This window comes from Cyprinodon tularosa, unplaced genomic scaffold (assembly GCF_016077235.1).
Source record: "Cyprinodon tularosa strain WSP-4 unplaced genomic scaffold, ASM1607723v1 ctg11, whole genome shotgun sequence".
NCBI classification, from domain to species: domain Eukaryota; kingdom Metazoa; phylum Chordata; class Actinopteri; order Cyprinodontiformes; family Cyprinodontidae; genus Cyprinodon; species Cyprinodon tularosa.
This window is the reverse complement of record NW_024037893.1, coordinates 782,121-796,144: the sequence shown is the minus strand read 5'-3', so window position 1 is coordinate 796,144 and position 14,024 is coordinate 782,121. Positions and strand designations below refer to the sequence as shown.

The following is a 14,024-nucleotide window of genomic DNA, read 5'->3' as shown; positions in this document are numbered from 1 at the left end:
TATTGGAATTAGGAAAGTCCAGACCAACTGGAAGTTTCCAATATATTTTAATCGCACTTTCTGACGTGTTAGCTATCTATGATATTGCCGGGCTAAAAAAATTATACACAGCCTGTTTTTAAGTCATATTCAAGTCATGTCTTAACTTTAAATTGTCTTTGCATTAGCATTAGCTAAGGTATGGTACATATCAAAAATAAATTAAAAACATTAATAAAAAACAGCAGTGTACTCAATGGAAACTGTTTTTCTATAGGTTTTGTATGTATAATACCCGCTATTATTTTTGGACATTTTTAGTCATTGTCTGCTGAAAATAAGTAGAGTGAGTCAGTCTCACTTGTTGATTATTCTTCAAAAAGGATTACAATTTTATATCTTTTATATCTTCTATGTTTGAAACCTTGAAATGTGGCAAGAGTCTAAAAGCTAAAAGTGGCTAAATAGTTTCATTAGGCACTGTATCTGTTATTGGATTATTATTAGTCAAAATGTTGTCGTAGGTATGTGAAACAAAATCATGATTTGTCAAAATTAAGTCGAGTACATATGTACATCATCTTTCAAAATGTAATTTTATCATTTGCAGAATAAGTTGCAGCCTTTTCTGTTCCAGGACTGATAAACTATTTATTGCTTTGTGCATTATTAAACCAGTCACCAGTCAATCACTTCTGTTTTTGGGTGACCATCAGCATGTGCTTGGGTGAATGATTAAATGTGCTTCATTGCAAAGTACTTTGAAGTCCTTGGACTTAATAAAGAACTATATACTGTAAGCACAGGCTAGGCACAGACTGGCCATCAGAAGAGGTGGGAAAGTTCAGGGTGACCTGGCATGGCTGCAGACCTGTTCTCATGTGTTACATACTGGGTAGAACCAATAGCTCTGTTCTGGTTGCACTTAATAAAAAAAAAAAGAATAAATAAATAAATAGAGGTCGTGTATTTATTTTGGGTCTCTGCTTTGCTGAATCCCCCACAGACTGAACAGCAGGGATTAGGAAAAAGCAGACACACCACCTCACCCCCTCCTCTCTGTTTAGGAGGCACAGGACAAGTTAAGAGCCCTCCATTCATAGCTTGGAGCAGGAGAGATGGTGTACATGAAAGAAGGAGTAGAGGGATAGAGAGTATAAAAGGAAGCGAGAATTGGCCACAAAATCCTGTAAAAATTATGTTTTCGAGCAGGTAAGAAATAGACAACATGGCAAAAACACCAGCAGAGCCTGTAAAGCACAGCTAGCTTAATAAGGAGGTTAGGGGACTAAAACTTTAATATTTTACATTTTAAAAAAGATAATGCCAATTTTAGAATGTTGTTAAGATGACTATTATATATAATTTAAATTCAGTTAAATCTAGACTTTTGTATAGCTTGAACTAATAAATTCCTATAATATTATTTAACTATTAAAATTGTTGTATTGGATGGTTTCATTCAACCATCCTGTCAAGATTAGGAGCATATTTTTGTGATATAAACCTTGCCAGAGTCTATTAATCATTAGTAAGTAAATTTGAATTAACGGGTTAATTTCTGTTTTCTGGTCGAGCAGGAACCTTTTTGTAATATTTTGAGTCAGGATTGTGATAGAAACCATCAGAAGTTTATACTTTTCACCTTTAAAAATAAGTTACTGTGGAGGATTAGGAGAGTCACTGAAAAAGAAAATCAACCATTTCAAATTTAACATTTGTATCATATACATAGAAATCCCATTTGAAACGCATTTTCCAATTGTACATTTTAAATTGAATTATCAAAGAGAAACTGCAAATTGTATTTATTAATCAGTTATTAAATACTGCAAGTAATTTCAAATCCAATTTCAAAATCAATATTGAAAAAAAACCCAAAATGATTCAGATTTTAAATACCTTTCCTAATCACATATATGATATCTTTTTTTTCATGTTCTTTTTTTCTTACTTTATTCTCTCCATTTACCTTTCTTGTGATCCTACTGGTCTCTGTGCTCACTGAAAACCAGTTAAACCAACAAGTACTGGAAAATGCAAGGTGAATTAGAAAATTTGAGATTAAATAAGGAATTCTTTTTTTAAATGTGTGGTCAGGAAAGGTATTTATGATCAGATTTATGATCCACCCCGTTGGCCCCTGTGTAGAACCGCCCATGGAAGTCAGGGTTGCAAAGCCCCCTTTATATATATATATATATATATATATATATATATATATATATATATATCTGAACATCACTAAATGAACCCGTTTTTAATCTCTATATAGAGTTTATAACAGAAATTATGTAAAAGAGCAAATAAAAAATTTTTTGTTTTTGTTTTTTTTTATATCTACAGGTGCTGGTCATAAAATTAGAATATCATGAAAAAGTAGATTGATTTCAGTAATTCCATTTAAAAAGTGAAACTTGTATATTATATTCATACATTACATACAAACTCATATATTTCAGATGTTTATTTTGTTTAATTTTGATGATTACAAATGACAACAAATGAAAATCTCAAATTCATCATATCAGAAAATTAGAATATTACTGAAGACCAATAAAAACAAAGGATTTATAGAAATGTTGGCCAACTGAAAAGTATGAACATGAAAAGTATGAGCATGTACAGCACTCAGTATTTAGTTGGGCCTCCTTTGGCCTGTATTACTGCAGCAATGCGGCGTGGCATGGAGTCGATCAGTCTGTGGCACTGCTCAGGTGTTATGATAGCCCAGGTTGCTCTAATAGTGGCTTTTAGCTCTTCTGAATTGTTGGGTCTGGTGTATTGCATCTTCTTCTTCACAATACCCCATAGATTTTCTATGGGGTTAAGGTCAGGAGAGTTTGCTGGCCAATTAAGAACAGGGATACCATGGTCCTTCAACCAGGTACTGGTAGCTTTGGCACTGTGTGCAGGTGCCAAGTCCTGTTGGAAAATGAAATCTGCATCTCCAAAAAGTTGGTCAGCTGCAGGAAGCATGAAGTGCTCTAAAACTTCCTGGTATGTGGCTGCGTTGACCCTGGACCTCAGAAAACACAATGGACCAACACCAGCAGATGACATGGCACCCCAAACCATCACTGACTGTGGAACCTTTACACTGGACTTCAAGCAACGTGGATGAAGTGCCTCTCTTCTTTTCCTCCAGACTCTGGGACCTTGATTTCCAAAGGAAATGCAAAATTTACTTTCATCAGAGAACATGACTTTGGACCACTCACCAGCAGTCCAGTCCTGTTTCTCTTTAGCCCAGGCAAGACGCTTCTGACGCTGTCTGTGGTTCAAGAGTGGCTTGACACAAGGAATGCGACAGCAGAAACCCATGTCTTTCATACGTCTGTGTGTGGTGGTTCTTGAAGCACTCACTCCAGCTGCAGTCCACTCTTTGTGAATCTCCCCCACATTTTTGAATGGGTTTTGTTTCACAATCCTCTCCAGGGTGCGGTTATCTCTCTTGCTTGTACACTTTTTTCGACCACATCTTTTCCTTCCCTTCGCCTCTCTATTAATGTGCTTGGACACTGAGCTCTGTGAACAGCCAGCCTCTTTAGCGATGACCTTTTGTGTCTTGCCCTCCTTGTGCAAGGTGTCGATGGTCGTCTTTTGGACAACTGTCAAGTCAGCAGTCTTCCCCATGATTGTGTAGCCTATAGAACTAGACTGAAAGACCATTTAAAGGCTTTTGCAGGTGGTTTGAGTTAATTAGCTGATTAGAGTGTGGCACCAGGGGCCATCAATTTTGAACCTTTTCACAATATTCTAATTTTCTGATATGATGAATTTGAGATTTTCATTTGTTGTCATTTGTAATCATCAAAATTAAACAAAATAAACATCTGAAATATATGAGTTTGTATGTAATGTATGAATATAATATACAAGTTTCACTTTTTAAATGGAATTACTGAAATCAATCTACTTTTTCATGATATTCTAATTTTATGACCAGCACCTGTAAGTGTCTGATATTTTAGCCTGCTTTATTAAAATAAAGCAGGCTAATGTCCCGCCGAGGAGGTGAGTCACAAGGAGGTCCGTCGGACAGGCAGGCAGGGATAAAGCGGAGAGGAACGGAGGCCAGTTTGGATGGGTCTGCCTGTCTGTCTGTGGGGGGTACAGACCGGGTGACCCCCCCATCCCAACCATGATTCACGTGGAGAGGCGGAGACTTCATATCGGATTCAGCAGGCAAGCAGGAGGACGGTCCTGTTCTCACCGCTCACTAGCAGCTACCGCACAAAAAAGCAACTAACTAACCTCCGAAGCAGAGCAAAGTTTCTTCTTTGTGTCCGCCTCGTTTACAATGTGAAAAATGGCCGGAGCAAGGTAAGGAAACCCATTCTATCATTTAATGCGACATTAAGTTTGAGGTAGAAAGTTTAGCTCGTTGGAAGTGCTCGCTATCATCCCGCTGGGCGCGAGCCTCGCTGGATAACTGGCTAAATTTAAATAAAATTCATTACAAACATTAAAATACTGGATATAAATGGTGTTAGAAGGTTGAATACTTGCGAAATATGCTACATTTCTTTTTATTTTATAAAAAAATATTCATAGCAGTTTTGTTGCTGAAATTTTAAAACCTGATAAAGTCGAGTTTTTTTATTTTGCTAGCAGTTAGCTTTAAAAAAAAACCTCATTAAGAGATGAACCAGCTCTAACACATCAGCAGCAGCTGTAGTGTGACTTGAAATGTGTCCTCTAAATGATTTCCCACCAGCAGCCACATCGTTTGGATTGGCTTTGATCTCGTCCAGTAATTTGCTGGACTAACTTTCTTCTTTGCTGTGGTTTAGGAGGCCAGTAAATGTTCCACAGTCTCCATTTGTTTCTCCAGATTTCACTGGTGGCTCCTGCAGTCTCAGCCATAAGGGCTCCTTTTCCACCATCTGCTTTCAGAGCAGATGTGCTTCAAAAGTTTGCTTCATTTCATCAGGTTTCTGTTTCCACAGTAGATCCACCAAAAGCTACTGACAAATGGAGGATGTCTTCTCCTCAGATGTTCTCCCTACTGTAGGATGAACTAATTATATCTGATAGTATTCTGTTATGCACGGAAGAGGATTAGGGCCAATGGAAAAAAATTTAAAAGTTAACTGATTTTTAAATTTTATTTCAGTATAATATGAGAAAAAAGTCAGAGTTCTGACTTTAATCTCACAATTCTGACTTTAATCTCACAATTCTGACTTTAATCTCACAATTCTGACTGAATTCTGACAGCTAACAAACATGTTAGCATCAAGTTGTAGCTATGTCTTTTTTAGAGACTAAACTAGCTCTCTTGTTTTAATCACCTTCTGCTCCTCAGTTAATTAAATAGCATCACCAGGGACCCCTCGGGCACGTAAAAAGTCGCCTAATTCCATCATTTTCCACCAATTTGTAACTGGCCCTCTCAAACAACTTGCATATTTGTCAGTGAAGCTGAGTGCTCCCATATCTCTTCCTTCACGGTGCCCATCTACATTAAGATCCAAAATTCTGAGATTAAAGTCAGAATTCTGACTTTTTTCCCATATTAAACTGAAATAATATTTAAAAATCAGTAAACTTTTTTTATTTTTCAGTGGCCCTAATCCTCTTCCATAGTTATGCGACTCACTAAGCTTTCTTTTTTTCTGTATTACAGATATTTTTTAGATTAAAACAGGTTTATTTTTTTGTCTGGGTTTGCTCTGCCTACTGCTTTTGACTTGCTTCTATTTTCTTTACTAGAAAAATACAATCCCACTGCATGATGCTGCCACTGCCATACGTGATTAGGGGAATCAAAGATATGCTAAGTGTTAAATTCCCTGTGTGTTTTCAGGCCAAACTGTGTACATTTAGGCTGATTTACCAGAACACCTGTTCTTGTGATAGACAAGAACGGGATTTCTTCTTGATTTCTCTTCTTTTTTTATTTCCATGCTTTTATGAAGATTTTTAGACTGCAGGATTAGTTGGTTTCCTGTGAACAGGTTCCCCGTCCTGATCTAAGGATCTCTGCATGAACATCCTGTTATAAATTCACTGGCATATCGGTTTAGAGCTATATCTGGCCAGGTTACCAGCTGTGTCCTTTTTTATTTTCAGGTGATGGATTGAAGGATGTTTATTGTTTTATAATCTCACTCTGCTTTAAAAACCTCTCCACTGTTTAGTTCTGGTTCGGTCTGCAGTGTGCTTTACGCTGCGTTCAAGTTTTACTCTGTAGGAGGAATTTCCGATCTTTGAGTTCAAAATTTCAACTGAAAGTCCGAATAACGTGTCATAAGGTTGGGGCTTCCTACTTCCAAATGGATTCTCCTCACATCCACAGAAGCTGAAAATATTTACTTCTTTTTTGTCTTAGCTGTTCTGGGATTACTTTTTTTTAATGGATCTAACATTTATTCAGTTATTCACATCACTTTTAAGTGATAGCTCAGAATATTGTCATGGTTGCAGTAGTGCTGTTTTTTTCTTCTTTTTTTACTCTGCTAATGTAGGCTAACTACACACATGTGGATTTAAATTATTAGATAAGTGATGAGCTATGCAGGATTTTATTTAGCCTGTCATAGTAAAACAGACTCTATACAAACACGCGCTTCATTTTCAGGTTGCTGTTTTTTTTGTTGCTTTTTTTTAGTTATAAAAAACATTTAACAAATGTCTTTTCTTTTCCTTTCTCTTCTCAATAATGCACCACTTTTTGTGTGTCTTGCATGTAAAAACTCCCTGATGTACGGAAAAATTCGAAGGTCTCTGAATACCTTTTTTTATGCCTGTTGTATACGTATTCACTGGGTATTGTTATGGTTCAATTGATGGATCTGTGGTGACGAGAGTGGTTTATCTGTTTTATTCCTGCTCCTACATGTGTACCAAGTGGTAACTTTATATGCCGTCAGACCACATGTTGACATCTGTTCCACATACAAAATCTGAAAAAGCGGAGCTATTGATGTTGTTTACATAGCCCGAAGCTGTTGGTTTGGCACAGCGTGCCAATATGGCTTCTTGGGTGCAGCAGGTCACACCGCCCCCAACTTCTACTCCTGCCTACCTCTTGATTCCTAGTGACACCCGCCTGGTGCTGCTCTTCAAAAGTTCTTCTCTCCATAACATAACTCTGATCCGTGTCTTGTTGTTACCGCATAAAGAATTAAATAATTTCTTTCTTTTACCAGCTTGTTGATATGAATGGCTGGGATCACAATAGGCCGTTAGCTTGTGTTTATCCTGATGGGTCGCTGCAGCAGTTCCACACAAAGCGGGGGGTGAGTTGATTTACACACCCCTTACACTCCGGGCAAAACGAATCCAAATTGAGTCAAAGACAAGCCCGGACATTTCTCCTGAGATTTTGACTGCTGTGTAGACATTTTAGAAGTATTTTTTTTTACTACGATTGGGCCTCTAAAACACTTGGACATATCAGAGATGTCACCAGGATTTAATGTTTTTTGCTGGATGTACTGTAATCCTGTTAAGATCCACAGATCAGCACTGTTGAACCCAACACGCCTCCCTAATTTCACTCTGTTTCTCTGGGACTCTGTAATGAGGTTAAGGTGATTCAGTCAAACATGTTTATCTTCACCTGTTTCCCCCTTTTCCTCTCTGGTAATCCGGATGGGTTCTCTCACCTGCCTACAGTTTCCCCAAGGCTAAAGTGGAAAGTGCTGATCATCACTCAGCAGCATTAAAGAGGATCATAACTTGCTGTACATGTCAATAGACCTCTGAATAAGTGAGTCATGTTTTTGAAATAGTTCAGCCTTTTCTTATAATGTCAGCAGGCTGTCGGGAAACTAAAGTTAATGACTTGATTCATTCATGATGTGAATAAAATTGAGTAAAAGCAATGCCAGATCTTGAAGTTCTGTCATTTGGAAAATATTAATCTCTCCCTACATGCTGATCCCCTACGATGGCCTCCTAAATCCTCTTCTCCCATGGGGCAAACTGAGCGCTAACATCTTCACCAGACTGCTCTGGGTTTCTAATCCAGGAGGCTCTGTGTCTTCACTTCCTCCTGAGGAGGACAGTACTAACGGATGTATGTATCCTGCCTGGCTCCTCATCTGCCCACTGACCCCTGCTTTTACCTCGCAACGCTGCGCCCTCATTACACTGTGGTGTCGTTTGTCACGTCATCTGAAAAACGATGTTTAAAAACTGCTGCTGGGGGAAAAACAAGCAGGTCAAGAGTTGATCAAAACTGAGGCTGAATGCTTGGATATGGTTATTGAAATGTCTAGGAATGTAGCCCTGATTTATTTAGCAAGAAAAGGTTTGTAGATTGAAGCTCTTAATGTTTAAACTGGATTACTTATATTTTCTAAGGACAAAAAACAGAATTGGATTTATCTGGTGTGAACAAGGGACCCCATTGTTCGCTTTGTGACAGCTGGTGTACCGGACAGAGATGGAGGTCTGTCTGTGGTAAACAATCTCAACCCATCCTCTGCCTCTTCCTGCTAACGTTTTACTCCAGAGTCATATCTGAACCCACACGTCTAAATATGTTGCTCAGCTAACAGAAAGTGTTGCAATTTAGTAATGATTATAAATGAAGCCAAGCAATCCTAAACAGGAGGGAGGGTGGGGGTTCCTGAATCTCTGGTGGGAGAATCCAGGATGACGGACATGAGAAATGTCTCCTCTGTTAGTCTGGAGGCTGATGCTTTGGGTGTCTGAAGTAACTTTGAAGTGCAGGAGCTGTTGAGGGGTTTAGGTGCTTTTATCTCACAGCTCATGGAGAATCATTTAGCTACAGACGCTTTGGCAGCTCCTGGAGGTGAATTCACTCAGGCCATGTAAAATCGCCTTTTGGAAAGGAGTCTGGGAAACACTGGTTCTAAGGTGGCTCAGTGACCCTGTGGGATCCAGTCTAACTCTGTGCCAAACGAGAAGTGGAAACCATCTTTTGTTTTGGATTTGGGCAGCTGGTGTTGGAGGTCACCCCAGACCTATCCTACATAGGGTTGGGAATTGAAAAGATTTTCACGATTCCGATTCCCTTTTCGATTCTATGAAACGATTCGATTCTTTATCGATTCTTTTCTCGATTCCAATTTGGGGGAAAAAGGAGAACAAACAGTTTGATTATCAGAATCAACTTTGTTTACTTAACTATTGCACAATCTTACAAAATCAACAAGATCAAGATGTCCACAGGAAATGTGAAACTGGAGTAACATCTGTGTTTAAATGAAAAATGAATACAAGAACAAACTTAATAACAAACAATGTCTAATAACAAATGATGGGATTATAACCTATTTTAAATAACAAAAAGTACTAATTATAAAACAGTAGTAGGGAAAATTAACAGTTCTTTTGCAGAAAGATGAGCATATCTGCTTTTTCTGGAAGGATACAGGATCTTTCAGGGCTTATGGTGTCTCCAGCCGTGGAGAACACCCTCTCAGATGGGGTGGAGGAAGCCTGCACACAGAGGTAGTTTTCAGCCAGTCCAGATAGCAAGGGCAGCACATCTTGCTTGTTCCACCACCACAGTGTGGCGCTATCCCTGCAGGGGATGGAGGGCAAGCTTTTATAGAGCTGGATTTCCTGATCTACCCTCTGGGCTAAGGAAAGACGGGGCTTTGATTCACAAAGTGACCGCAGCTCGTTGTCTTCCTCCTCGAATAGTTCTTCCAACTTGCGTAACTTGCGTAAGTTGCGTAAGCTGCGTAACGTACGTAAAAAACGTGACGTAAGTCGTGCTCCCCAGAGCCGGCGCGCTAGGCTCTGTTGCTGCGGGAATCGAAAAAAGAATCGTTCAGCGAGCTGCCAAACGATGCCATGGAATCGAAAAATACGGAACCGGTTCTTAACAGGAACCGGTTTTCGATTCCCATCCCTAATCCTACATGACTTAAACTCCTCCCTCTATCCTCGCTCTGATTGGCTGGACTCCCCCTCCTGTGGTGGAAGCACAGAGACCTTCTTGAGCGGAGGTTCGCTTTTTAATCTGACAATGGCTGCCTTTGTTTAGTGTCATCAAGGCTTCATAGGAGGGTTTGTTTCTAAGGCTTCGTAATGCATATGGTCACGAGTCTTTGTGGGACATTCTTATTTAGGAGGCACCGCAGTTTTCCACTTGGAGAAAAACTCATTAGACACATGCGAGCTACAGTTACCGATATATACCAAACGTTTAACCCATTATTAGTTTGATTTCCTTTCTTTTTTTGATGTCAAACAAGCAAAAAGGTGGTTAAAAAGGTGCCTTTGTAAAACTGTTATAGTGCTCAAAAGACTTGAAGTACCATTGCTGGAAAAACTGTAGAGTTGATGTTTTTTTGTTTTATGCCACTTGCAACTTGTACTTGTCATCATCTTTAAGGTTATCCAATTGTTTGTCTCACTTGTGAAATCATTATAATGTCCCTCAACATCTGGTTCATCTTTGTTTATAACGGAGTATCTTTTGGGGCAAACAGTGCAGATTGGAAAAGGTTAAGTTTTTTTGGTTGTTGTTTTTTTTTCATCTTGTGTGGTTTAAATCCTGCACTCAGACTAGGCTTAATGTTGAAAAAACTAAATGACACTAAAAGTTATCTAAGTTTGTGTCGGCCCTGCAGCGTTGTGAGGAAACTGGTCTGTCAGGTTGTTGCACTTGTAGGTGTGTCACTGCGGCGAGTCGGAAATATCATCTATATCAGTGATGCTAGACGACACGGCTAATGGAGATCACTCAAAGACTGTTTACTCTTCTCCACTGAGTGACAATGACATCTATGTCGTTTGAAAAATGTATTTAGAAGGGGAACAGTTTCCATGTATGTGTTCATATAAAACAATGAGCCAGTCAACACTCTTAGCCACCGTTCCAGCCACTTTTAACTGTTGCTACTGTCTTATCCAAATGTTTCAGAGTGAATCTGGTCAGAGGAATAAGAGCCCAGGAGGTCGTCAGACAGACAGACAGGCAGGTAGCTACTTAGCTGCTAAGTATTAAAAAGGGCTTTCCGTCTTCTCCCACCCCTGCAATCTCTGTTCGCTCACATAAGGCAGCCTTTACATGCTTTGGGTGTGTAACACAACCCCCTCTCCCCCCTGAACCTGTTTTCCAAAGTTGCAGAGGAATGGACATTAACAACTGCTGAAGATCAGGGAGGAACAGGAAACTGGAGGAGGTTTAAAGCAAAGGAAAAGTCTGTGGTTTAGTTTAAGCCATCGTTTCTCTTTAACAAGCCAAAGCATCGGTTTGCATTTTTCTTTTTTTTTATTCTTTGAGAACCTAAGGAGTCTTTTACTGTAGCGGATGTTTAAAAATGTTTGCTGGGACTCCTAAAATCAGAGTTAAACAGTTAATAGTGAAGATGGCTGGCAGTTGTTTGCAGCCTTATGTGGAACTGCTATAGATAACCAAAACTGCTACAGACAGATTGGGATAAGTAAATGAAGCCTAGCATTAACTTTTATGTAAACTTCTGCAGGATAAATACCTCCTAGACACCAGTTACTTTCTAACAGACTTGTAGCATTCATATCATTTAAAGGTCGTCACATTACATCCAGGTCTAATATTGTATTAGGTCTGGGATCTATGCAGTACATAAGAAGCGTAGTTTTCAACCTTCCTCAGTTTGATCCCCTGTAATCAAATTTGGTGCCACTGATTCCTTCATAAACCATCTAATTGGTAAAATAACAGTATAATTTAACTTCCTATACATTCAGCTGCGGCCCGAAGCCAATCACAGGTCAGTTGGTAACCGTCAACCAGAGAAACACGGTGATGAAATTGTCATGCTGCGGGAAAACATTTCTTCAGCTGGGACAGGGAAACTGATCCGAGCTGATGGGGGAAGACTTTGCCAACATTGTACAAAACACTGCTACGTCGTTAGATAATCCACTTCCTGGTTTGGGTTTATTGCCTGTCAGCATTGGTTCTACTGCATCTTAAAAAAAATGGACCCCCATTGTTGGTCTTGTCAATCAGTGTGACCTTTCCTAGATGAATGGGGATTTGTTTAGGCAACTGAAAACACACTAATAAACCAGTTAAGTATAAACAAAAGATCAGATGTTCCTTTGTATAAACAAAAACTTGGCAAAGCACCATTCCACCACATCTTTAAGATGAACTGTTTTCTTTATGTGCATTTGTCCATAAAAAAAGGTTTGAACAGTTTTACCCTAGAAGTTGGTCTCATTCACCTTGACATTTAGTAGTTAAAGCAACTGTAGTTTTCTCTGAAACTGTAAAGAAGTGTAGCTGAGTACAAGGCGTGCTGCGGGTGTCCTGCTCCTACTCCCTCTGACATGAGAGGAATGGGAGGTGTTAAACAAAAGCCCCAGAGAATGTGTGAGCAGCAGGTGCAGGACATTTTTCTGTCATGTGAGGTATGTGCACTCTCCCATCTCTCTGGATTGTTCTGGACATCTGGGTGGTATGTTGGAGCTCCGTCATGCACGTTGCACCTCATCCTGGCCTGTTTTATTTTATTTTTTTTCTACAGGAAGACTTGGTTTTTTATCCCAACCCCCAGTCCATTTGGTTTAGAGCCGTTTACTCTGGAGCTGTGGCCCTCGTCACGCCGCAAAACAGGAGCATGTGGGGTTTACAGTTACAGCTACTGGAACCGCTGCCAAGCACTCTGTGGACCCATATCCATGCTGTTGCTTTACAATATTTAGATAAGCAGGTTGCTTAGCAGCCATCCCGAATAGACTTTGTTCATGGTTTATCCATAACCAAACAGAATCCTTTTTTTGGCAGATCATGTCTTGTATTACATTCACAGGCCTCTGCATGCTCTGTAGGGGGAAATAACACAGTAGTAACTGTGTTGCACAATTCTAATTCTTAATTGCTTTTAGCCGTCTGAGATGAATTTTAAAACATCTGCGTTTCCCTGCATCACCGTCTTATTTTTAAGCCAGTAGCCAGGCAGATAGGCTGGTTCCTGTTTTTAAATAGGCAGCCCTTCTGTAAATACGCCGGTAAAGGGTGGACCCAGGCACTTGTTACTGGGCTTGACGATCAGGGTGCTAAGGTTTCCTGGATGAATGGCGAGCCCTGTGTGAGAACTCCGCCTGCCATGCTCGGTCAGGAACGGTAGCAAGCAAGAAGCTCAAAGCGGGCCGTTATTAGAGGAGGTTCTAGATTACCTTATAACTCCCTGCTTCTCCGCTTTTCTCTGTTATCTCTCCGTAAAAACTGTTGAGACAAGCTCACTCAGTAAGGGCCTCGCCGGGTCCTGTCTCTGGAGGTGTCCAATCGGGACATCAGAAAATGCCAAAGTGGCAATGAAGCAGATCGCTGCAATGAAACCATTACTTGATGATGTGATTAAATCCTACAGCTGGAGGTCAGGCAGTTACTCTCTGGGTTTGCAGTCATTCTTTCTCTCTCTTTGTTTTGTCTCTTTGTTGAAATCAACAACTGCACTGGTATTCAAACCCAGAGCTGGACAATGACATGGTTTCTCTTTGCCCTATTTTTTTCTCTTAGAGGCTGTATTGTCCAGCCCTCTATGTTTACAGCTACTGGGAAAAGTGCCATTTACACTTTGGCGTTGCCTCCTAACAATGGGGCAGATTCCATGTGTCGTGTTCTGTTGTTTCCCTCACTCTGGGAAACTGCCCTCACTCCCAGTTATTTTTGGAGCTGACGGTAAAATCTCTGATGGATGTCTCATTTCTCCCACAGAAAACTTCTGGCACACGGTGGCTGAGACTGATATAAAGGTTGGGAAGGTGTATGTGTCCCTCTTGGTCCTAATGCTGGGTTTACAATTTAAGCAGTATTATTTTTAGCTGCTGCTAAAGAGAAAAAAAACCCATAAGCATGCAGCTGAAGCGTCTCCTTGACCTAAATGAGAGACGGAGACCCTGTGTCGGACATGAGCCAACTCCTGCTTACCTCAAACCCACACTAGAATAAAGCTGAACATTAGATTTCATAGCAGTTTTTTCTGAACTGTCACTAGATGCATAATAAACCATTTTTCAGTGAACGAGTCCAGGCGAGGCATTGAAGCCGTCATATTAAGAGTTTGCTTTAAGAAAACTCAGACAAAAAATTCCATTCCCTAAACTGAGTGTGAAACAGA

At 39.9% G+C, this 14,024-nt stretch overlaps 1 protein-coding gene across 2 annotated transcripts in view; it reads left to right on the top strand.

Moving 5' to 3' along the window:
• The first annotated feature begins 4,091 nt into the window (after positions 1 to 4,091).
• arhgap46a (Rho GTPase activating protein 46a) overlaps positions 4,092 to 14,024 on the top strand; it is a 45,498-nt gene continuing 35,565 nt past the window's right edge. For both annotated transcript variants that reach the window (XM_038294908.1, XM_038294894.1), the window contains exon 1: positions 4,092 to 4,305. In XM_038294908.1, the coding sequence (XP_038150836.1) occupies positions 4,292 to 4,305 (14 nt within the window). In that variant the 5' untranslated portion in view covers positions 4,092 to 4,291. The remainder of the gene's footprint in view (positions 4,306 to 14,024) is intronic.